Genomic DNA, 26,221 nt, shown 5'->3' with positions numbered 1-26,221 from the left:
TTCTAGTTGGTCCTAACCAACCATCACACATAAGGGTTACACCTCTCTCCTTCCAAATTCTAGCAAAAGAAGCTATATAATTTTTCATTTCTTGATACTCTTGCTCCAAATAAATTTCAGATATCTCATAGGGTGATGGACCCTTCACCCCCTTTCCAACCTCTGCAGCAATATCAAGCATAGGCTGCATAAATGGAGAGTCAGCTACATTCGTTGGAATCCGATTATAAATTAGGAATTTTCCAACTGCTTTTCCTAATTTACTTCTTAAACCTTTCAGTAACTTTGTGTTGATTTTTGGTTGTTTCGCACTCTTCTTTCTAAAATAGGATCCATTGCCTTTAGTCTAGCTTTAGGGGCATCAGGATTGATCCATTGTCGTCCACTACCTCCAGCTTCTCGACCACTATAAGATAGAGCTCCTGCTCTATTGAAACCACTGGTAGCACCACTGCCAGTGCCACCTCCCTCTTCATAAATATTACCCCCTCTAGATGTTCTTGCTCGAAATCTTTGTCTCTCTTCCCATTGTTGCTGTGATCGTATGCTTTCTTGTCAAGCAAATCGCATACTTTCTTCTTCCAAGTCTTCTTCATCACTCAAATTCTCAAAATCTCCTCTAATTTGGGCTTCTGCTTCTTCTTGCCTTTTTTGTTTATCTCTTTTCTTCTCAGCATACTGTTGTAGATGTTTCATCATTTGTTCTCTGACTTGTGTGGTCACATTTGAGCATCCAGCTACTTGACCTTTTTTATGTGCCAAGTGTTGTTTCAAGCGTGTAATGCCCCATTTAATTATCTTCCCACATAACTTACACATAATAACATGTCTATTATCGTTCATCGTAGTACCAAAATGCCATCCAATATCCTCACTAGGTAAGTTCTCATTTCCTCTATCACGTGACATATTGATAGACTTAATTTGATGATCTCTACACAAAACATAGAGAAAATATAAAGTTACAACCTTTCTAAAAATGACAGGAATAATATTATAATTAGTAATTTAGTAAATATTAAATAATAAGTACTAAATAGTCCTTCTAATTTTAAATACTTATTACGTAAAAATAAAATATAATATTTGATTAAAAATAATAAGTAATATTTAATTTATTTTGATATTTAAATAAGCAAAATTATAAAATATTAGATATTTTATTACAACAAAATATATTCCTTTATCTTTAAAAAGGTATTTTCATTATTTTTTTAACTTGATTTTATTTTTATTTATAACTATAAGAAATTAACATTGTAATTTTAAAGGTGGAAAAAACTTGTTCTACTTTTATATACATCACAGCATCACTGATAGAGATCCATACAGTACAAATTTTCTATTTAATTTTTTAAGCATTTTCTCAATTTATGGATTAAAATAAAATTTTTCTACAAATTCCAGTAGTAAACTAGTAATTAGCAAAAATCTGAATTATTAATATATTAACTATTAGGTTAAAATGTTTTTTATTAAGTTATCAATTTTTACTTTATTTGATAACGAAAAAACAAAAAATAGATCATGTAACGATTTATTTTACGTAATTTTAAATTTAAGGTCAAAATGATATTTTAAAACTTAAAAAATATTTATAAATAGGAAATATGTGATGAAACTAAATTTTCCTAATTACCTTTCAAAAAATATAAGACAATTAAAATATTTATAAATTAAGAAAATTTTATTTTACATAATTATTATTGTTTTTTGATTTTTTACTCTATTAAATTACTCTTTTTTTAATTCAATTTAACAAACATAATTTACAACAAATTATAATTAAAAAAAAAACATAATAAAAAGTTTAAGATGTGGGAGATTTCTGATCTTTGAAAAGAAAAAAAAAACAAGAGCTGCATCTATGGGCAAGGCATAAGACTAGAAAAGAATATTTTTTGTACTAATGTTGTATCTTGGAAGTCTGTAACCATAATACTATTAGTCTATTACTAACGGTGTCAGCTTTCAAAAAATGTTAATGCGATACCATATAAATGAAATTGATATTGTATATGAATATAATAATTTACAACAAAAAAAATGCTGTTAGGGGAAATAATTATGCAAAATGTTGTTTTACTCACAAATATAAAATAGCATAGAAATAGAACATGAGAAATTGTCCACTCCATATTTTTGGAATGCCATGTCATAGTCATTTATTTTAAAATAATATATATTTTATATGCAATGAAACCAAAAGGAAAGAAAGAATACGTAAAGAATGAATAAAAGTATGTTAATCAAAACAGAATATGACATGCTTAAATTGTTTAGGAACCAATTTGCATATTAAATGAATCTGAAATTTTAAAGCTTTTTACTCTATTAAATTACTCTTTTTTTTTAATTCAATTTAACAAACATTACTTACAATAAATTATATTAAAAAAAAACATAATAAAATGTTTAAGATGTGGTTGTGGGTGCTGAGTGTTACTGAAATAAAGCTTATCTCATACGTGAGATGAGCAGAGGGCAGAGAGTCTGAGACTCTGAGTGAGACCGAGAGAGGGGAGGTGACTCAGAGGATGGAGGAGCCTCGAAGCCTCGAAGCTTCGTGCGACGGCTGGCGGAGGGCTGGCTGGTGGCTGCGAGTGCGACGACTGGTAGCGGGCTGGCTGGTGGCGGCGAGTGCGACGACTGGCGGTGGCGGATGAAGCTGCCTTCGGCCACTCTCAAGCTTCGAAGAACTTTGTTAGGTTCAGGATTCAAGAAACGAAGGCTGCGAAGATGAGTAGATCAACTCAGGCTTCGAAGGAGTGAAGGCGTGAAGTCTTCTTATAGCTTCGGCGGCTCGGCCAACAAAACTGCAAGTAAGTATTTTTGTTCTTTGAATGTTAGATTTAGGTGGATTGAATGGTAGATGGGTGCTTGGGACTCGGGAAAGGGGGAAAGGAACGCTGCGCAGCAGAAAGCAGATTCTGCAAGTTGTCGGTATGTAACGGTCCGTAACGGACTCTTACGGAGTGTAACGTAGGGGTAACGGCTGTTACGGACCGTTACGGAGACGTAACAACTGTTACGGCTGTGAATTTTTTTCGAACCGCATTATCGGCCCAGATTGGTTTCGGAGCCCTTGATTTACGTTACGTATCGGCCGCTACGCTACGTAACGGCCGTTATTTAAAACCATGGTTGGAACTGTACCATTCCCAATAGTCAAGACGGACCTATTAAAACCTTGTACTATAATCCTACCAATGGTGTGTCCAAATTCATTTAAGACTGTGAACAATAAACTTATATTCTATAAGAACTGATGATCTAATCTTCTGTGTATAAGCCGTACTCTACACACTAGATTACCTATTATATAGAGTAAAAGACACACATGCATAATCATTAAATAAATAATGTCAGGCAAACATTGCTCACAAAGATTCTCATTAAAATGGAATAATTGAATTAATAAATACTAAAACCGATTATATAAAGCATGTCTTTCAATATAAATCCCTCACAATCTCCCACTTAGACTCAAAGACATGCTGCCATACATCTCACTCCCATTCCCTTTACATGACTATCAAAAGTTCTAGCTGGTAAGCTCTTTGTAAACGGGTCTACCAGGTTGCTTGCCGATGCAATCTTGACCACCATTACATCACCTCTTTGCACGATATCTTGTATTAGGTGATACTTGCGTTTGATGTGTTTTGCCCTCTTGTGGCTCCTGGGTTCCTTTGAGTAAGCAACCGCCCAACTATTATCACAGTAAAGTGTAATAGGCAATTGTACTGAAGGCACCACTCCTGAACCCAATAGAAAGTTCTTGAGCCAAACGGCCTCCTTGGCTACCTCAGAGGCTGCCACATATTCGGCTTCCATATTGGAATCAGCAACATATGATTGCTTGATACTCCTCCAACTAATGGTTCCACCTCCTAGGGTAAACACATTTCCTAAGGTTGATTTTTTGGAATCCTTATCTAACTAAAAATCTGAGTTTGTGTACCCAATGGGTACTAGACTATCTGCCTGATAAACCAACATATAAACCCTAGTCCTTTTCAGGTACTTGATTATATGTTTTACTGCAGTCCAGTGTTCCCGCCTTGGGTTAGACTGATTAGATTGATATCTGCTGACCATGCCTACGACAAAACAGATGTCAAATCTAGTGCAAAGTATAGCATACATGAGGCTTCCTACTGTTGATGCATAAGGAACTACCTCCATGTTCTCTACCTCAATCAATGTTTTGGGACACTGATCCTTGGATAGAGAGATTCTATGTCTGAAAGTGAGTAACCCTTTCTTGGAATCTTGCATGCTAAAATGGGCAAGAATCATATTGACATAAGTAGCTTGTGATAAGCCCAACATCCTTTGCTTGTGATCTCGCAAAAGCTTGATCCCAAGGATGTGACTGGCTTCTCCCAAGTCCTTTATGTCGAACTGTTCGGATAACCATACCTTAATAGAAGATAATACCCCCACATCGTTTTTGATGAGTAAGTTATCATCCACATATAGCACCAAGAATACCACTACGTTTCAGTCATGCTTTTTGTATACACATGACTCATCAGGGCATTGATCAAAACCATAAGACTTAATGGCTTGATCAAAACTGATGTTCCATGACCTAGATGCCTGCTTAAGTCCATAAATGGACTTCTTAAGAGTGCACAACATGTGCTGTTGGCCTACAACTGTAAAACCATCTAGTTGCACCATATAGATGCACTCATCAAGACTTCCCTTAAGGAAAGTTGTCTTGACATCCATTTGTCAAATTTCATAATCGAAATAAGCTGCAATGGATAAGAGAATCCGGATAGACTTTAGCATGACTACCGGCGAGAAAGTTTCCTCATAGTCGATTCCTTCTTTCTGAGTAAACCCTTTCGCAACAAGCCTAGCCTTGAAGGTTTCCACCATCCTATCTGCTCCTCTCTTCTTCTTATAGATTCACTTGCATTCGATGGGTTTTATCCCTTCGGGTGGCTCTACAAGATCCCAGACTTGATTAGAGCAAATAGACTCCATCTCTGATTTCATAGTCTTCTACTAGAGTTTTGCATCTTTATCTTGAAGTGTTTCACAGTAGTTGCTGGGTTCGGTATCCAGTTCATCAGGGATCCTGTCATAAGACTCTCCCAAGAGCATATACTGATCAAGCTGGTGTACATCCCTCCCACTACGACGATGCACATTTTGTCGTGTTGATCCTGATCCTTGTGCACCATCATTCTGCCCTGGTTGTACAATTGGCGTATTGATGGTAGCTACACGTGATGGGTCCGACTCAGCTGGAGTTATAACATTCCTCCCACTACGACAAAGCAATGGGATGTCAATAACTCTGTCTTGTGGTGGTTCTTCTTGCATTATTGGTATAGCTGGTATATCCTCACTTGCCTTTCAAATTCTACTTTACTAATTCAATATCCTTTTTAAACAACTTCTTTGCTATGTAGCAATCCTAGTTCTCTTCTTATAGATATAAATCTATCTTCTGGAAGAGGTTTGGTAAAAATATCTGCCCATTGGTCACTTGTATTCACAAATTCAAGTAAGATATCTTTTTTTTGCACATGATCTCTTAAAAAGTGATGTCTTATATCTATATGTTTGGTTCTTGAGTGTGATATAGGATTTGTAGAGATATTTATAGTGCTGGTATTATTACACTTTATAGGTATTGCTGAATACTCTAAATTAAAATATTTTAATTGTTGCTTCATATAGAGTGTTTGTGCACAATAGCTACTAGTTGCCACACATTCAGCTTTAGCAGTAGACAGGGCTACGAAATTTCGTTTCTTAGAGAACTAAGACACAAGCGGTCGTCCTAGAAAGTGACAAGTGCCACTTGTACTTTTTCTATCTATTTTACATCTAGCATAATCAAAGTCCGAATAGCTGATCATCTCAAAGTCGGTGTCCTTAGGATAACATAGACCTAAGTCAATAGTACCTATCAGGTATCTTAAGATTCTTTTTACAGCTATTTGGTGAGATTCTTTAGGGGCTGATTGAAAACGAGCACACATGTAATGTCCGGTCTACTAGCTGTCAAATATAATAGACTTCCTATCGTGCCTCGATAGTATTTCATGTCAATTGATTTTCCTTTTCCATCCTTATCAAGACTTATGGATGTACTCATTGGGGTTCCTATAGGTTTACTACTTTCCATATCAAACTTCTTAAGCATATCCTTTATATATTTTGATTGATTTATGAAGGTTTCTTTTTTAGCTTGCTTAATTTGAAGTCCTAAGAAATAATTTGATTCTCCCATCATACTCATTTCAAATTCATCTTGCATACATTTGGCAAAGTCCTTACATAGATCTTTGTTTGTAGCACCAAATATGATATCATCTACAAATATTTGAATGATAAGCATATCTTCATTTTTAGATCTAATGAACAATGTGCTGTCCACCTTTCCTCTTGAAAATCCATTTTTTAGTAGAAATACACTTAACCTCTCATACCAAGCTTTAGGGACTTGTTTTAGTCCATATAATGCTTTTTTTAATCTAAAAACATGATCAGGGTAATGAATATCCTCAAAACCAGGAGGTTGTGTCACATAGACTTCTTCATTTATAAATCCATTTAAGAATGCACTCTTCACATCCATTTGATAGAGTTTAAATTCTTTGTGAGATGCATAGGCTAATAACATTCTTATGGCTTCCACGGGAGCAAAGGTCTCGTCGTAGTCTATTCCTTCTTCTTGATTATATCCTTGAGCTACAAGTCTAGTTTTATTACGTACTACTATACCATTTTCACCTTTTTTATTCCTAAATACCCATTTGGTTCCAATTAATGAATGATCATCGGATCTAGGAACTCTTTCCACACTTTATTTCTTTCAAATTAATTTAATTCTTCTTGCATAGCTACTATCTGTTGGAATTGGTGTACTCTCAAGAGGGGGGTGAATTGGGTATTTAAAATTTATTTCTAGGTATATCTAAATCAGCAGCAGTAATACTCAACCTATGGTTTGTCTATATACTCATAAACCCAAATTCGCAGATAAATGAAAGATGCGGAAATTAAATCATGCGCAACATTCACACAATAACATACATGTGTAAGAATATAAATTGCAGAAATATTAAACAGAGCACACACGATATGTTATCGGGGTTCGGCCAATACTGCCTACGTCCCTGCCTCGAGCTCACAAGTAAGAGGGTTTTCACTACGGTTCACTTAACGGGTGTAGCGGCACCGTTTACAACCAGGTCAATTAATGGGGTTGACCTCAACCTACAACTACATCTTACTAGGATGGTGCACCTAACTTTTCTAATCGGGTCAAAGTCAATCTTGGACTTTTACTAGGGCAAGTCTCCCTCTTCAGGCCCACGCTTGGAATATAATAATCAATATGAAATTGCGTACAATTTAAATGCTTCTCCGATAAGTAGATATGTACCGATATCAATCAATGCACAACACATAGATATGAACTATAAGCTCAGTGCCAAAGGAGTGTAATCACACTCAATCTAATGTCAATAGGCAATCAAGTGCAAGAGTGTATTCTCAAACTATCTTTGAAACAATATATCAATATACCTCAATCACAAGTAGGGTTTCAAAGATATCCAAATATAATTATCAAATATCTCAAAAATGATTTTCGAAAATGTTATGCACAAGAGATATTTGAGTATAAGCTTATAAAAAATATTTTGCTTCACAAATCACAATACAAGCTTAGGAGTCTTGCATTACAAATGCTAAAACTCTCAAGCTACCAAGCTTTCCCCACACAATAGATTTATTGATTAAATCGGGGGGAAAAACTTTGGGCTAAACTCTCAATCGAAAAGCAATCACACAATCAAAACAATGAGAATTATAGCTTTGTAGGATCTCTCAATATATACTCACTCAAAAAGATTTTGCAAGGGAATAGTAAAAGGATCAGTATTTGACTTAGTATATGAAGAAGAGGCTCTAAAAAATTTAGAGGATATTTTCGTTAATCAAACTCCTAATCTTGTCTTAATTTTTGCAAATGAGCTCATATATATAGACACCTTCAAAATTTTGACCATTGGGATATAATGGGAATTATTAAAATTGTTTTAACCCAATTTAACTTAAAGAACCCCGTGTTACTGCGGTTAAAATATAGTAACTCGAGAGGTTCGGTCGACCCAATTGCCAGGTTCGGTCGACCAAGGCATTTTGAACTGTAGGTTCGGTCGATCAGATTGAGTTCGGTTGACCGAACTTAGGTGTTCGATTGACCAAACCATTTTTCTACTATTAGTTTGGTTGACCATGGCGTTAGGATTACCGCACGTGTTAGTTCAGTCGATCAGAGCGTTGCTGCCTATTTTGAGGTCGGTTGACCAAAGGGTCAAACCATTGACCTTGGGGAGGTTCGGTTGACCAAAGTGCTCTAAATGTTGGGGTTCGGTCGACTGAACATGCCAACATTGTGCATTTCGGTCCTATTCTTCTTATGAAGTTGCCCCCATTCACATGATAATTAATTCTAAGATATATAGGGGTTTTTTCATGCAATATATTGGGACCTATGGTCAAACTAAGGTCTTTGAGCTTTTTAATTTGTCCCAAAAATCTGGCGTCAGTCGACTGAGGGTGATCCCTATGGTCCATCTATGATCTTGAACTTATAATTCTTACCATGCATGACATGCATTAATTATTACAGATTTATAGATAATTATTACAGACCCGAATGATAAATATAAAAATATAATAAAATTTGAAACACAAATCGATCTTCATGCGCTGCTCCTTTGCAACTCCATGGAATAAGCCGAGGTATGTTCGTTCAGGTGCTCTTACGACTTACACATTGCATTGTCATCTGTGCTAACTAAAACATAAACCTGCTTAAGTACTCAAAGCACACAGATGAGATACTGTGGTTTGTCATAATCAAAATAGGGATCTGACCAAAAAGTCAACAATATCCAAGAGTCATCACTTAATGCTTCTTTTATATTCTTGGGTTCTTCTTGAGATAGAAATGCACAATGATTGCATAAATTTTTCAATGAGGATCTAGTTGATACCCCACATGAAGGTTCACCAATGATTTGGTCTTTTGGATGATTTCTTATAAACTTCCATTCTTTAGGTAGTTCAGAATTTTCTATAGGTTCATCATTGCTCTCATCTTTGACTTCTTAAATTTCTAAGTCTTCTAGTTTTTGTATTGTTTCAGCTTCCTCACTATCAATTGTTTTAGTAAAAGGATTTGCTTCATCAAAGGATACATGTATTGATTCCATAATTGTGAGTGTTCTTTTATTGTAGATTCTAAATGCTTTACTATTAAATGCATACCATAGGTAGATTTCTTCGTTTGATTTTGCATCAAATTATCATTCAATACAAAACACTTACATCCAAATACATGAAAATAAGATATGTTAGGCTGTCTTCCTTTCCATAGTTCATAGGGGGGTCTTATCTAGGCTTGATTTTATGGAAACTCTATTTATCACATAACATGCGGTATTTACTGCTTCAGCTAAAAAATACTTAGGTAATTTATGCTCATTAAGCATGGTCCTAGCCATTTCTTGAAGAGATCTATTCTTCCTTTCAACAACTCCATTTTGTTATGGAGTTTGAGATGCTGAAAAATTGTGATTTTTTCTGTGTTTATTACAAAATTTTTCAACTTCTTTATTTTTGAATTCTCTTTCTTGATCACTTCTGATATTTAAAACTCCATACCCTTTTTCATTTTGGAGTCTTTTGCACAAGTTAATTAACATCTTGCAAGCTTCATATTTGGAGGTTAAGAAGAGTACCCAGGCAAACCTGGAGTAGTCATTAACAATGACGAAAGCATGTTGCTTTCATCCTAGACTTTGTGTTCTAGTAGGGCCAAATAAATCTAAGTGCATAAGTTCTAAGGGCCTACTAGTAGAGATGTGTTTCTTCTTTTTAAAACTAGTCTTAGTTTGCTTTCCAAGCTGGCAAGCGTCACAAATTTTGTCTTTTACGAACTTTGTGCTAGGTAGACCTTTTGCTAATTTCTTTTTAGCTAATTTCGATAACAAGTCCATACTAGTGTGTCCTAGTCTTCTATGCCATAGCCAACTAGCTTCATTCATGACTGTTAAGCATGTGATTTTTTGAGATTTTAGATTTTCAAAGTTTATACAATACACATTATCAACCCTTTTTGCAGTGAATAAAACATCATGCTTTTCTTGATTTTCAACTATGCATTTGTCTTGTTTGAAGATTATGTCAAAGCCTTTATCGCTTAATTGACTTATACTAAGTAGACTATGTTTTAGCTCATCTACTAGTAAAACATCATCAATGGTTAAGGAAGGTTCTTTACCTACTTCCCCAATATCGATAATTTTGCCTTTGGCATTGTTGTCAAAGGTGACATATCCACCATCATTTTGCATTAGTGTAGTAAATTTTGATTTGTCTCCAGTCATGTGCCTTGAACACCCGCTGTCCAAGTATCATTTGTCTTTTGATGGAGTGGTCCTAAAGCATACCTACAAGAAGGGTTCAAGGTGTTACCTTTTTGTAACCAAACTTTCGTAGGTCTTTTTATTTCAGGTTTGACTCTCCATACTTGATTGATTTTAACATTTTTCCTTTTAAATAGACATTCAAACTTTATATATCCCTGTTTCTTACACAAGAAGCAAGTAGTATGTTCATAAGCATTTGTGGAAGATGTATTGGCATAATATTTTGATTCTTTTACAAAGTATCCCATATAGAGATTCTTTTTCTTCTTGTTTTCAATTCCATTGTATCCAATTCCTTCTTTATCTAATGACAGTCTTTGTGTTCCAACCAACTTTTCAAAGTTTTCCTTTCCTTTTGTAAAATTATAGATTATTTTATCTTTATCTTCAATTTTACTTTTAAGGTTACTTATTTCTAACTCCTTGCTTTCACCATTTACTTGCAGCTTTACCAAATCTTGAGACATCTTGTTTATTTTATATATGAGATCACCAATGTGTGAGTCCTTTTCATTTTCAGCTGATTTTGAAGTTTCAAGTTGATTTTTGAATATTTCATTTTGTTTTTTCAAAGCTAAGTTTCTTTTGGTTACTCTTATGAACCTTTTATGCAAAGTAAATAGTTTAGCCTGAATTTCTCTATTTAAAGGCATGCTATCACACGAGTCACTACAAGATTCATCACTAGATTCTTCAGATGAATTAGAGTAGAAATTTACCTCAGCAGTTTTAGTCATGAAGCAGATGTTTGCCACTTCTTGATCACTTGATTCGTTTTTTGATTTGCTTGAGCTTGTGTCATCCCACGTAGTAGCTTTCATTGCCTTCTTTTTCTTCTTCTTGTCTTTCTTGAGCTGTGGACAATCAGGTTTTATATGCCCAACCTTTTTGCAGTTATAACATGTGGGAGGTTCATTCTTAGTTTCCTTTTTGCTTGTTTCTCCTTTATTAGATTTTGAGCCTCTGAATTTTCGAGTAAATTTCTTTATTTTCTTGAAGAATTTTCCAAGTCTCCTAGTAATTAATGCTATATCATCATCGTCTAATTCATTTGCTTCTTCTTCTTCTTCTTCACTAGAGCTTTCTTTAGCAGCTTTAAGGGCTATTGATTTTCTAGGTTTGTTACTTTCTGAATTTCTTTCATTTATGGTCATCTCATATGTAAGAAGTGATCCAATCAATTCATTAAGAGAAGTGTTTTTCAAGTTCTGCCTTTCGTAATTGTTGTGGCCTTAGGTTCTCAAATTGGTGGAAGTCCTCTAAGTTTTTTCCGGATCATCTCATAAGTTGAGTAATTTTTCCCTAAGGCATTGAGGGAGTTTATAATATGGGTTAATCTAGTGTACACACTAGTAGTGGTCTCATCAGGGTTCATCCTAAATGCTTCATATTCGCTAGTGAGCATATTGATTCTACTATCTCTTACATCAACCGTTCCTTCATAAGTTACTTCAAGTTTATCCCAAATTTTTTTGGCCAATTTGCATGCCATGACCCTATTGAATTCATTTACATCAAGGGCGCAATATAGTGCATTCATTGCACTTAAGTTGATTTGCAGCATCTTTAAGTCATTATTTGTCATCTCTTTTTCTTCTTTTGGAATTTCTTTACTGTCTATGGTTTTGGTAGGGACAAGGTCACCATGTGTGACAACTTTCCAAGCTTTCCAATCCATGGTTTGTAGGTATATCCTCATTCGTTGTTTCCAAAAAGTGTAGTTAACACTGCAGAAGATGTGTGGTCTAGGAGAGGTTGACCCTCAACAAAAGGAGATACACCTAGGTTTGTCGTAGAGATCTTTGTGTAGCTTCTAGTTTAAGATTTGCTCCAACCCCGCTCTGATACCAATTGAAAAATAAGGTAAACTTCCAAGAAGGGGGGGGGGTTGAATTGGGTTTCTTAAAATTTCTTTGCTTACTTTATATTTAAAGCTTCCTAGTTGAATTTTACTCTCAGCAATATTTACTTTTAGCAATTTACCAATAACCAATATTCAATCTAAAGTTTAAACCTTTTGATGTTGATACTCAGCTGATTAAATTTCAAAAATCAGATAAGATAGTTTAGAAATAAAACTCAAATTTTAAATTCAAGACTCAAAATTTATTCCTTTACTTCAATCAATAAAATATAATTTTCATTTATTCATTTGAAAACTTTTAGTTTAAGAAACTTTGCAGCTGTTTTGATATTCAAAATCAAAACTTTGATGATTTTATCAAACCAAACAATTACCTATTGTATGCTGAATTTCATATGCTTCAGAATCAGAATTTCAGCACTCCCAAAAAGTTTAGCAAGATATAAAAATCATACACACATTTAATATCCTTGCAGAATTTAAAGAGAGTAGGGAAGAAGAGCTTGAAACCAGATTTTTACAAGGTTCAGCTTGCAGCCTATGTCCTTGCCCCAAGCAACTGCTGTGAGGATTCCAACTTCTTATTAGGCTAAGTTACAACCTCTTTCCTTCTCAGGTGGAGATCCCTCTCTAGCGAGAATCCCCTCTCGCAAGGCAACGATTCAACAACCCTGAATCGTCAAAAACAACAAGAGACAACAAGAAACAATCTTGTGTACAATAAGAACTCTCAACAGGAGCAGATTAGTACAATTTAAAACAAATATACTTCAATCAAAATCAATATAGAAAGATGAAGCTCGAAGTAAATATCACGGTTCTTTCTTAGATTGTAGAATTCAGTTAGAGCACAAGAACCGTAAGCTTTTAATTCAGCAAAAACTCAGCAATAGCTTTCAGCAATATTTTCAGCAAGAACTCTTAGAAAGTATGAGAATTAGATCAATAGCTGCTTGTTGGTATATTTAATCTTTAGGTTTCACATGTATTTATCGATAGAAAAACTTAATTTTCGTATTCCCCAAGTTTACTTGCAGTATTCCCCAAGTTTTGACAAAGTTTGGGGTCAAAGCAATTTGTTTTGGAAACATTCCCTTGTTTTAAATTTAAAAAACTAAAGGTCAGTCGATTGAACTATCGGGGCCAGTCGCTTGATCCTGAGAGGTTAGTCGCCTGATTCTATTATGTTTGCTCAATTTACTCAGCATAAAAATTGTCAGTCGACTGAGCGAACATGTTCAGTCACCTAAAGTTACCACTTTCCAAAAGCTTTTGAATTTCAATACGTTAAAGATGTTAGTCAACTGATCTTAAAACAACTTTGCTTTTCAACATTTTAAACCTTAGATCTTTGAAAACCTTAAATGAGACTTATTTAAAAAAACATTTTCAGGGGTTTTCAAAACATGGTCTCTAAGTCAAGAGTTGTTCCTAAGAGCTTCATACGACCATATTGAAATCTTTTGAAGTACTTACATGAAACTCGTATAATATAAGACTATCATAAATACTAAGTCTTCATGCTTTAGCTTTCATTCATCATAATCAACTTGACTTCAAGTTTTCAACAGTCTTTAGCTTCATAAAATCTTTGTAGCATAAAATTTCGAGCTTTCATTAGACTTGTTAAGCACTTTGACATTGATTACTCGAGTCACTTGATTTTTGATCTAAAAACACTTTAGTCTTGAAACATCATCACTAAGCCAAATATGTTAAGTTCCTTTGATTTGTTATCATCAAAATAAGATTCTTAAGCCTTGTTAGGCCAACAGGTTAACACTATTTCCTCCAAGCTAGAAGTTTGTCATCTCATTATAGTTGGGGATGCAATACATTGCCAATCGAGGAAGATATGCAAGGTAATCTTCTTAGAGCTACATCAACTCTTCAGTTTGAGAAGAGTGTCGTTGGGGTTTTGCGAGAGAAGTCAGTTGTTCAAAATAACATCCCTTAGAGGATGCTTTTCTAGAACAACTTCTAAGGTCCAATCATCAATCAAGTGCTTCAAATGTCAAAATTTTGGGCATCGAGCTGCACAATGTCCTAATCAAGTCATGGCTGTTGCAGAAAAAGAAGATGATGACGATGATGGCATTCAAGTAGTTGAAGTTGAAGCAAAAATCCTAGGCGACTTAGATGACAATGGCAACGTGAAAATCTATTTATTACTCAAACATGCTATCTTCCTAGAAGTTTGAAGAAAAAGGAAGATTGGAGGTGGACTAGCATCTTTCAAACTCATGTGATTTGTCATAAGCAGTCACCCCCTACCCTCGTCACCTAAAAAGGGTAGTCAACAACAATGAAACAAATATGAATTAATTCCGTACTTTGATGTTCATCTTGGTAGTTGTATAAATGTAGTTTTTGAAGAAGTTGTGAAGAAGTTAAATTGGAAGTTGAACCTCGTCCTAATCCATACGAAATTGCTTGGATGAACAACACCAGCTTGAAGGTCCATCATCATTGCTTGCTTGCCTTCAAGATTGGTTCAGTTCTGGAGAAAATGCAATGTGATACACTTTTCTCAAGATTTGTTGCATCCTTTTCGGCTGTCCATGGTTACTTGATACGAGGGTTAAGCATGATGGATATAAAAATTCTTATTGCCTCTCCATTGACAGCAAGAAGTATAAGTTGATGCCATTTGGAGCTCTTCCATTCACCAAATCAAAGTGCGTCATTGGTTCCTTTCTTATGAAACGTGATGATCCTTTTCACAGTGATGGACTCCTTGGTACTTTCCCCTACTAGACAGATTCGAGTGTTTTTTTGGAAGGAGGAATTAATGTAGGACGAGAACTGGGTATCTGGTAGAATCATTTTGACCCAATTTGAAGGCTGTCAAAGGATAGGGTCAATGAATTATTGGGTCCTAAACACAATTGTGCTTTGTGAATTAGTTATTTATTGTGTGTTTAGTTTGCTGTAGTAGAATTATGTGTTTTGGGGGCTTGTTTGTAATATTTGTGTATTTTAAGGGCGTCTTTTTAATTTCACATATCTTTAGGGGTATATGTGTAATTCTCTGTAGTATAGGCTTTCTTATAAGTAGTGTTCTTTCTCCCCAAGCATATCTCCTTCACCCTCTCTTCTTCTTCCTTCATCTTCCCCTTCCCTTCTCTCGTTTATCTCTTCCAATTTCTTTCTTTGCTGCAATTATTGGGTGCTGTCCTGTATCATTGCTATCTTAGAGAAACCTAGGCAAGAAACTTCTTTGTCTTTATAATTGGTTGGCTGGGTTCATCTTTTATGGTTCTGCTTAAAATTGACTTGATTTTAAATTATTTAATTGCTTCGTTATTGAGTGTTTCTTACTTTGTTGTATAGCAATCATGGGAACCACCAAATTGCAAAGTGTTTTTCACTTGGTGTTCTATAAAGATGTTACACATATTATGTGAAGAGCTGCAATTATGCTTTCATGAGGATCATGTCTTTTACTTAAGAAACTAACAGAAGAACAGACACAATTTCACATTGCTTCTGTGTCGCAAGAAATTGCGCTTGCAACATTGACCGCTGTTTGGCTGATTCCTAAACACACACTCATATATATAAAACTATTTTCAAAATATACTGTGTTACTTGTTTATATATCTGGACTTCCAGGAGATTGTGTGACTGTGTGCACACGCATGCTTGTATTTTGATGTGGTTTCCTATGTCATGCAACATAAGTGTTTTTATCACCCTAATTTTTCATAAACTTTAGAGATCAGTTTGGTCAATTTTAGGCAACAGACTTATTTAGGATTAACATGCTGCTTGTTTCCAGGTGAACTTGCTGAGAGGATTTGGTGTCTACATGTTTTTCATGTCTGTGGCTCCCAGAAAATGCTCAGTGTTGGTACTGCTTGACAGTAGAGAATTACCATGTGAGTCTTTTATAAGAGAACCTCTTCTATATTCATTGCTCATTGATCATTTATCTCAACTTTTCATTTCTATTTTTTAGGTGGTTGTTATATGGCTGTTTTACCAATATTTTTCCTTGTAAATTGATTGCACACTTGCACTGCTCAAATTGTTATTTGGAGGTGAATTTTTTTTAGTGAAAGAATAAAGCAGAAAAGAAAACATTTTGGAAACATTTCAGTAAATGTCAGGGTTCTTAGAATGTTAAATGTTGGTGTAAGGACTAACTTTAAATAGTTGTCATGCATACAAAGTGGAAAACTATACAGCTGAATATGCTGAGAAAAGTGCTGTAGACACACCATTTTGGCCCCCCAGTTTACTAACTTTTTTTTGGGGTAGAAAAGTGTTTTAAAAGGCAAAGGCATAAGGTGAGGCGTAAGCCTTTTGGGAAATTAATTTTTTATTTATGTTGAAGATCTGCTGCAAATGGAAAGCTACCATTTTCTCTAAATAAAGAGTGTGCCGAGAATCACAATTAGTTTGTCCTAAATTAGGATTGCCTTATTAGCTATAATTTCCTAGAATTAATTGTATAGACTAGAGTGTGAGCTGATTTCTTTCTATTTATAGGCACCTGACTTTATGTATAAAAGCAGCAGTATGTAATTCCATTATATAATACAAAAAGTCATTCGTTAGTTTTTTCTACTTGGTATCAGAGCCTGAGATTCTTAACACCCTAGCTTCACAGTCCTGAAAAAACCCTAGCCAGACATTCCATCCCTGGGAAAACCCTAGCCACCATCAGCTTCTCGAGCACACAGACTCAGGCCAAGAAAGAGGTTCAGCTGCCACCCTATCAGGCCAAGAAAGAAGTCCAGCCACGAGGTTCAGCTGCCACCCTCTTAGGCTGAGAAAGAAGTTCAGCCGCCACCCCCTTCTCAAGCAAACCCTGGCTGCTGCACGTCCCTACCCATCTGCAACCAGAAACCTCATAAATCACCATGTCTGTTGACAGTAAACATCTCGTGTCAGCTATGCAATTCAACAGCCAGCATGATCAATCCAACCTCCAGTGGTGTTTGAGAAGCTGAATTCCACCCATTATGTCAATTGGGCACAATCAGTCAAGAAGACCATTAGAGGGAAGAGCAAGCTGGGATATCTAGATGGCTCTAAGAAGCGGCCAGAAGAAGATGAAGCTGCAGCAGACAGATGGGAAGATGAGAACTCACAGGTGTTGGCTTGGATGATCAACACTATGCAGCCAAAAATTGGGCGTAACTACCTATTCATGGAGAAAGCAAGTGATCTATGGGCAGCTGCAAAAGAGGAAATTTCAAGTGGAGGTAATGATGGTTCAATGTATGAGTTGGAGAATTAGATCTGAGACACTAAACTAGGTGATTCTGATGTTATCTCCTATTTTAGTACTTTAAAGGGATTATGGATGGAATTGGATTATTATCAAAATTTAGAACTTGAGAATACTCATGTGCTAATTAGAGTTACTTGCCTTATGGAGAAGGGTAGGATGTATAAATTCTTAGCTGGTTTACGATCTGAATTTGATAACATGTGCTCCATGGTGATTAGTAGAATTCCTTTTCCCTCCCTTAGTGAAGCTTTCTCGATGGTATGAAGTGAAGAGAGCAGAAGAAAAAGCCATGACTAAGGATCGGAGTGGAGAGTCTGTGGCTACAGTAGTCAATAGAGATCGTAGACCTCCAAATAAGAGGTAAAAAGGGGACGACAAGGACAATCTTTGGTGTGACCGATGCCATAAATGGAGGCTTACTATTGACTTTGGCTTACTATTGACTTTTATTGGGAGATACATGGAATGCTAGGAGCTAATAGAGATAAAGGTAAAAAGGTGAGTAAAGCACATATGGCTGAAAGTGCTCAACAACGGGAGGAGATTTAACAACAAGTAGCTTGCAAAACTAATGAAGTTACTAGAAATCTGTGCCGAGACTACTAACTCCATGGGGGGTGGTAAAACTTCCTATGCTTTCTCTACTACTACAAATAATTGTTAACATGTGGATTGTTGATTCAGGTGCTTCAGACCATATGATAGGAAATAACTTTGTTTTTATCTCATATAAACCTAGCCCTTGTAACCATAAAGTTGTAATTGATGATGGTTCAGCATCAGTAGTTGCAGGAAAAGGAATAGTTCATCTTGGAGGGAAACTGACATTACCTAATGTTTAGCATGTGCCTCGCCTATCAGCAAACCTAATATTTGTTTAAAATTCATGTAGGCAACTTAATTGTTTAGTTTTTTTTTTTTTTTAATCTAGTTGTTTTCTTCAGGATCTGACCTCAATGCAAAAGAATGGTTTGGGTAAGGAAGAAAATGAGTTGTACTGGTGTAGATGCACAATGGGCACCAACAGCAGATACGATCTACAAGTTTTTATGGAATGCAACGACCTGGTGATCCTCTTGAAGCTTGGCTGTGGCGTATGAGACTTGGTCATCCATATTTTTTTGTTCTTAGTAAAATGTTTCCTAGCCTAATAAAGCCTTCTGATGTATCCCAGTTTCATTGTTCTACTTGTGAATTAGCTAAACATCATAGAGTGTCTTATCCTTCAAGTACTAATAAAGCATCTTCTCATTTTTTAGTTATTCATTCAGATGTGTGGGGACCTTGTCGCATATCTTCTGTCTTTGGTCATCGTTGGTTGTAACATTCATAGATGAGCACACCAGATGTATGTGGGTGTATCTGATGCGTGACAAATCTGAGGTATTTTCACTGTTTGTTTTTTTTACAATATGGTCCAAAATCTCTGACACAAAAATCAGAATACTTCATAGTGACTAAGGTAGAGAATATGTCAATAATGACTTCAAAACATTCTTTATCGAAAAAGGCATTATTCACCATATGTTGTGTGCAAAAACCTCTCCTCAGAATGGTCAAATAGAAAGAAAAAATTGGCACCTTCTAGATGTCACTCACAACTTACTCTTTAATCATAATGTTCCTAAGCATTTTTGGGGTGATGTGCTCTTAACTGCTACCTTTCTTATTAATATGATGCCTTCTAGAGTTTTAGACTACAAATCTCCACTGGACAAACTCAAAGCTATTCACCTCTCGGTTAAATTCTATTCTGATCTCCCACTGCGTGTTTTCAGGTGTGTTGCCTTTGTTAGAATGTGTTAATCAATATTAGTAAGTTAGAACCTTGTGCAACAAAGTGTATTTTCCTTGGGTACTCAATGTTTCACAAAGGGTATCGGTGTTATTGTCCACAAACTCGTAAGCCGTTTATTAGTAGAGATGTCACCTTCCTTGAGTTGGTCCCATTTTACCTTCCTACTGCTCGGTAGGGGGAGAACAAGGTAAATCCCGAGCAGCTCTGGAGTCCTAATCAAGGTCTAGATCAAGTCTCTATGCCAATTGCTATGCCAATTGACGTTCAGGAATATGAAACTATCACAGAACACCCTGACCTGCAGCCTAAACAGCCTGACCATTTGTAGCTTGAACACCCTGACCTACGGCCTAAACAACCTGACCACCTTGGACTGCGGCCTGATCTCTTACAATCTGAACATGCACTTGGAGACATCCTACCACCAGACACTTTGCAACCTGGACCTGAACCCACAGATAGCTTGTAGCAGATTGACTCTTCTAAATTGCCAAAAACAGCAGAGTTTTTGACATACTAGAGAAGGAGAAAGACACTATTGATACCAGACAAAGAACTAGGCACAACTGAACCCATTCAGTCCTCTCAAGATCCCGTGGATGCAATAGAGGAAAGTATATTTGAAGGTACAAACTCAACTTTAGATTTACACAGTGAACTTGATATGCCTATTGCTATTAGGAAGGGTGTTTAAACATGCACTAAACATCCATTGTTAAATTATGTATCCTATCAAAGACTTGGAGTGTTTAAAGCTTTCGCTACCAGCCTAACAAGTCTTTCCATTCCAAAGAATGTCACAGAGGCACTTCAACATGACAATTGGTGGAAAGCAGTATTTGAAGAGTTGGGAGTGTTAGAAAAGAATCAGACGTGGAAGTTGTGCACACTACCGAGAGGAAAAAGGGTAGTTGGTTGCAGATGGATATTTGCAATAAAGTATAAACCAAATGGAAGTGTTGAAAGGTTCAAAGCACGCCTAGTAGCTAAAAGATATACTCAAACTCCAGGAGTTGATTACTTTGAACCCTTTTCTCCAATGGCTAAGATTAATACAATTAGAATCCTATTGTCTCTGGCAGCAAATTTGGATTGGGAACTGAAACAGTATGATGTTAAGAATGCATTTCTTCATGGAGACCTTGAGGAAGCGGTCTACATGGAAATTCCACCAGGCTAACAGGAGAAGATGCAAAGGGGAAAGTGTGTCACCTTCAAAAATCCTTGTATGGACTAAAGTAGTCACCTAGAACATGGTTTGGGAGATTTACAAGGTTCATGAGAGGAATGGGTTATAGGCAGAGTCAAGGTGATCATACTTTATTCATCAAACACTCTACAGGTAACAAGATTGCTGTCCTGATTGTGTATGTAGGTGATATTATTGTTATAGGGAATGATAAAATAGAGAATTTGAAACCGAGGATGGCTCGAGAATTTGAGATCAATGACCTCGGAAATCTAAAGTATTTTCTAGGATTAGAAGTTTCCAGATAAACGGGGTATTTTTATTATTCAAAGGAAATATGTTTTGCATCTATTGAAAGAGGTTGGGATGGAAGGAAGTAGACTAGTAGGAACTCCAATTGAAGCAAATGCCAAGCTAAGAGTGAATGAAGGGGTTGAAGCAGTTGATAAGGGAAGATATCTGCGGTTAGTTGGTAGATTAATTTACCTATCACATACTAGACTTCATATTGCTTTGCTGTAAGTTGTGTGAGCAAGTTCATGTAGTGTCCTGGTAAAGACCATATGGAAGCTATGAATCGAATCCTAAGGTATTTGAAGTCATACCCAGGAAAAGGCATCCTATACAAAAAACATGATACACTGAATGTAGAAGTCTATATCGACTCAGATTGGGCAGGATGTTTGGATGATAGAAGATCCACTACAGGATACTGTGTGTATATGACGGGAAATTTAGTTACATGGAAGAGTAAGAAGCAAAATGTTGTTGCTAGATCCAGTACATAAGCAGAATTTCGAGCCTTAGCTAAAGGATTAGTTGAGATAATGTGGATTAAACTAATCTTGAAGAAACTGCGAATGAACATCAATGGAACCATGAAGCTCTATTGCGAACAAGTTAGCAATCTCATTATCTCACAATCCGGTACTATATGAAAGAACTAAACATATTGAGATTGTGGACACTTCATTAGAGAGAAAATTGAGTTTGGAGAAGTGTGTATGCCATATATCCGTACAGCTCTACAAGTGGTAGATTTATTTACTAAAGGGTTAGACAGGAAGACTTACGAAGCTCTGGTGGACAGGCTTGGAATGATTGACATCTATTTGCCAGCTTAAGGGGACAATTAGTGTGTCCTAAATTAGACTTGCCTTACTAGCCCTAATTTCCTAGAATTAATTGTATAGAGTGTGAGTTGATTTCTTTCTACTTATAGGCACTTGACTTTATGTATAAAAGCAGCAATATGTATTGACATTATTCACAACATAATACAAAAAGTCATTCGCTAGTTTTTTCTACTTTTTAAATATGTAAAAAAATTATATATGTCAAAATTAATATGAAATTTATTAAAATAGGTTTTAATAAAGGGCATTTGTGCCCTAATATGCCTTTTCTTTATTTTTTAAAATATTTTTTATGTTTCAAAAAATAGATTGATGGGGGGCTCAAAATGCGTACGCTGTAAACTCTAAGGCTTGAAAACTGCAGTTTTTTAGCTAAGGCGTACACCCAGCTGTAGAAGGATTTGAGGAGTTATTTTAAAGTATGCCTTGGGGGCATTTTTGCCTAAAAAAAAAAAGCATTGAGGCACGTCTTGGGAACGCCTTTTAAACACTAGGTAGATAAAAGCCCAACATTCAAGAAATTGCACGTATTAAGGGTCTATGATTAAATTTACTTGAATTTAAACTTTGAAGTCCCTAGATGTACTGTATAAAGAGAGCGATGAGCCTCTTCCAAAATGGTTCTTTTAATCTCAGCATCATTGGGTATACATAATCTAGTGTAAAATCTCAAAACCTCATCATTTGAGATGTTAAAATCCGCCCTCAGTCCGCTTTGTACTTTATCCTCAATACTCTGCATTTTTCATCTGAGCGGCCTTAATCCTTTCCAGCAAGGTCGGTTGGATTACCAGACTAGCAAATGCGTGACAATTCCCCTTCACTAATTCCACACCAAATCTTTGTAGATCCATCCTGGTTTGATTTTGAGTTACAACTGCTGACACTGATGCATTAATTGACTTTCAACTTGACGCATCAACTACTACATTAGCTTTCCCTAGGTGGTAACTGATGGTACAATCATAGTCCTTTATCAGTTCTAGCCATCTATTTTGTCTCATATTCAGTTTTTTTTGTGTGAAGTAGTACTTGAGGCTTTTATGGTTCGTAAAGATCTAGCATCTTTCACCATATAGGTAGTGTCTCCATATTTTCAATGCATATACCACTGCCGCCAATTCTAGATCGTGTGTGGGATAATTCTTCTCGTACTCTTTGAGTTGACGAGAAGCATATGCAATGACCTTCCCCTGTTGCATTAAAATACACTTAAACCCTTTCTGAGACGCATCACTATAAATCACAAAACTACCATCCCATGATGGAATGGTTAGGACCGGAGCAGTGACGAGTCATTGTTTCAATTCTTGGAAGTTTTGCTCACAATCATTAGTCCACTCATACTTCACATTTTCCTCGTCAACCGTGTCAGTGGACCTGATAGCTTAGAAAACCCTTCTATGAATCGGCGATAATACCCTGTCGGATTCAAGAAACTCCTAACCTCATGAACATTCTTCGGTCTCGCCCAATCCACTACCGCCTCTATCTTAGTCGGGTCCATCGAAATACCACCCTTGAATATCACATGTACAAGAAATGCAACTTGTTCTAACCAGAACTCACATTTCTTGAATTTAGCATAAAACTTTCTTTCTCTTAGTACCTAAAGTACCAACCTCAAATGAGTCTTATGCTCCTCAGGACTCCTCGAATAAATCAGAATATCATCAATAAACACCACCACTAATTGATCCAGATATTTATGGAATACCTTGTTCATCAGGTCCATAAATGCAGCAGAAGCATTAGTCAGCCCGAATGATATAACCAAGAACTCATAGTGACCATACCTAGTTCGGAAAGCAGTCTTTGGAACATCCTCCGACTTGACTTTTACCTGATGATACCTGGATCGGAGATCGATCTTAGAGAAGACTTGTGTTCCTTGAAGTTGGTAAAATAGATCATCAATACGGGGTAGCGGGTACTTGCTTTTAGTTGTAACCTTATTTATTTTTTGGTAACCGATACACATCCTCATCGACGTGTCTTTCTTTTTAACAAATAATACTGGTGCTCCCAAGGGTGACACACTAGGTCTAATGAATTCCTTGTCTAGTAATTCCTGCAACTACTCATTCAATTCTTTCAATTCTATCGGAGCCATTCTGTATGGAGCCTTAGAGATTGGTGCCTTACCTGGAAGTAGGTCAATAGCGAATTCAACTTCACGATCGGGAGGCAACCCAAGTAAGTCCTCCGAAAATACATTCGAGAATTCCCTCACTACTGGGATATTCTTTAGCTTTAGTTCTTCCTTTGGTGCTTCTTTCACACATGCTAGGTACCCCTGACATCTATCCAGGAGTAGCCTTTTTGCCTGAATAGCCCACAAAATTTGTGGTGAGGAGCACACGCACGACCCGACAAACTTGTACTCTTGCTCCCCATGAGGTCTGAACACTATGTCTTTCCTATGACAGTCTATGCTAGCATACTTGGAGGCTAGCCAGTCCATCCCTAGAATGATATCAAATCCATGCATGTCAAACACTACTAAATTAACAGGTAGCATTCTTCCCAGAATACTCACTGGATAATCTCTTAGCATTTTTCTACAAATCACTACGGTTCTCGTCGGTGTGACCACAGATAATTTGGTGTCTAATAGCTAAGTTTCTACCCCACACAATTTGATATGCTACATAGATATGAAAGAATGCGTTGCTCATGAATCAAATAATACAACAACTTTATTTGAAAACATAAAGATATTACCTGTCACTACGTCTCTAGCATTTTATGCATCTCTCAGAGTAAGAGAATAAACCCGCGCCTGGGTGGTGTTCCTCTGGTAGCTGCCTCGGGGTGTATTGTTCGACGGCCCAAGGCAGTCTTATGCAACGTGGCCGAGTCTACCGCACCAGTAACAAGTATTCATTCCATTGCGACATTCCCCTCGATGCCTCTTGTTACATTTAGGACAAGTAGGGTGTGATGGGTTACCCTGATACGCTTGATTCCCCATTTCCTGCCTCTGGCCTCCACTGTTACCATTTCTCCTCCATGAACCCTGACTTGTACCTGCATGAAAAGTAGGAGGCATTGGTCTCTTCATCTGATTCAGTATCCCTACACTTCTCTGCAAACTCGTTTCCAATACTGTGACTTTATCCACCAACTCTGAGAAATTCTACACTTGGAATGCCACCACCTGCTCGTAAATCCCCAATCTTAGGCCTTTCTCAAACCTTCGCACCTTCTTTGACTCATCTGGGACCATACATGGGGCGAACCGAGACAGTTCAACAAACTTAGCCGCATACTGCTGCACGGTCAAGTTCCCTTGGGTTAGGTTCATGAACTCCTCCGCCTTAGCATCTCTAGTGGAAGCGGGGAAGTATCGATCAAAGAAGATCTCTTTGAAACGGTTCCAGGTCAGAGCTGTGGGTGCTGGCCTCTATTCCTCAAGTAGCTTCATAGCTATCCACTGACGCTTGGCCTCTCCTGTCATTTTAAAAGTGGCATAGAGGACCTTTTGTTCATCAGTACAGCAAAGGACCGCCAGTATTTTCTTGATCTCCTGAACCCAATTTTCTGTAATGATTGGGTCGGCTCCTCTCGCAAAGGTTAGGGGATTCATGTGGATAAATTGTTTGATGGTGCAACCTGAGATCAGTGGTGGGATAGTTCTGCCCCCTAGCACTCCGCATGATCTCCGCCATGACCTGCTGGGCTTAACCACGAAGCATTGAAGTAGAATCAATGCCGTCCTCATTGGAAGCCCCCTCGTTGCTACTTCCTTCGGCGTTCATGTTGTCATCCTTGGGATCCATCCTGAAGATAGGATAGAAATGAATTAGAATTCCAATATTGTAACATGATCGGCACAATCATTAACTAGGAAACCAAATTAACGTCCAAGTTCTCAATTTAAGGTTCATTCCTATTGTTCAGACACAAAACCGTCGACAGTTTTTCTAAGAGTCCTGAAATCGTCGACGGAAATTCTTGAGATACCGAAAGCTTGTTTTGAGGAAAACGTCGACGGTTTGTGAATGCCACAGAAAATCGTCGACGGTTTGGCCCCAGAAAACTTCACTAATCCCTTTCTTGTCTATGTTTAGTCATTTCAAGGTACTGACCTCTAATCACAACACAAAAATTACGACATATCCAATCAGTTTAACGTTCTAGTTCTAATTTTCAAGTTCCAGTCTCACTGCTAAGAAACAAAACTGTTGATGGATTTGCTGTGGCTTTTCTGAAACCATTGTTTTAGGAAAATCACAGAAGACCGTCAAGGAATTTTTGTTTCCAGGCTGTGAAACAAAACCCAAAATTCCAATAATGACCTACCAATGTCCTAATCTACCATTCCTATCCTCATCCTAACTCAAACCTATATCTTGGTAAAAATTATTTGTCAAAGTCTACAGGACCTATCAACTTGGGTTCTGATACCACAACTGTAGCGCCCTGAACTCAGTGGGCCCTGGAGTGCTACATTTCCATCTCATCCTGAATTATATGAACTTTTCAAGAGCCCCTGATAGGAGAGCAGATAAAGC

General features: G+C 36.8%; 1 protein-coding gene across 3 annotated transcripts in view; it reads left to right on the top strand.

The window, feature by feature from the left end:
• The window catches only part of LOC131155075 (uncharacterized), a 37,569-nt gene extending 21,349 nt beyond the window's left edge, over positions 1-16,220 (top strand). For all 3 annotated transcript variants that reach the window (XM_058107991.1, XM_058107993.1, XM_058107992.1), the window contains one exon: positions 16,121-16,220. In XM_058107991.1, coding sequence (XP_057963974.1) covers positions 16,121-16,203 — 83 coding nt within the window. In that variant the 3' untranslated portion in view covers positions 16,204-16,220. The remainder of the gene's footprint in view (positions 1-16,120) is intronic.
• Positions 16,221-26,221: the final 10,001 nt, after the last annotated feature.

Source organism: Malania oleifera, chromosome 5, assembly GCF_029873635.1.
Source record: "Malania oleifera isolate guangnan ecotype guangnan chromosome 5, ASM2987363v1, whole genome shotgun sequence".
Lineage (NCBI taxonomy): Eukaryota > Viridiplantae > Streptophyta > Magnoliopsida > Santalales > Ximeniaceae > Malania > Malania oleifera.
Note: the sequence above shows the minus strand (reverse complement) of the source record. Positions and strands in the feature narration are given on the sequence as shown.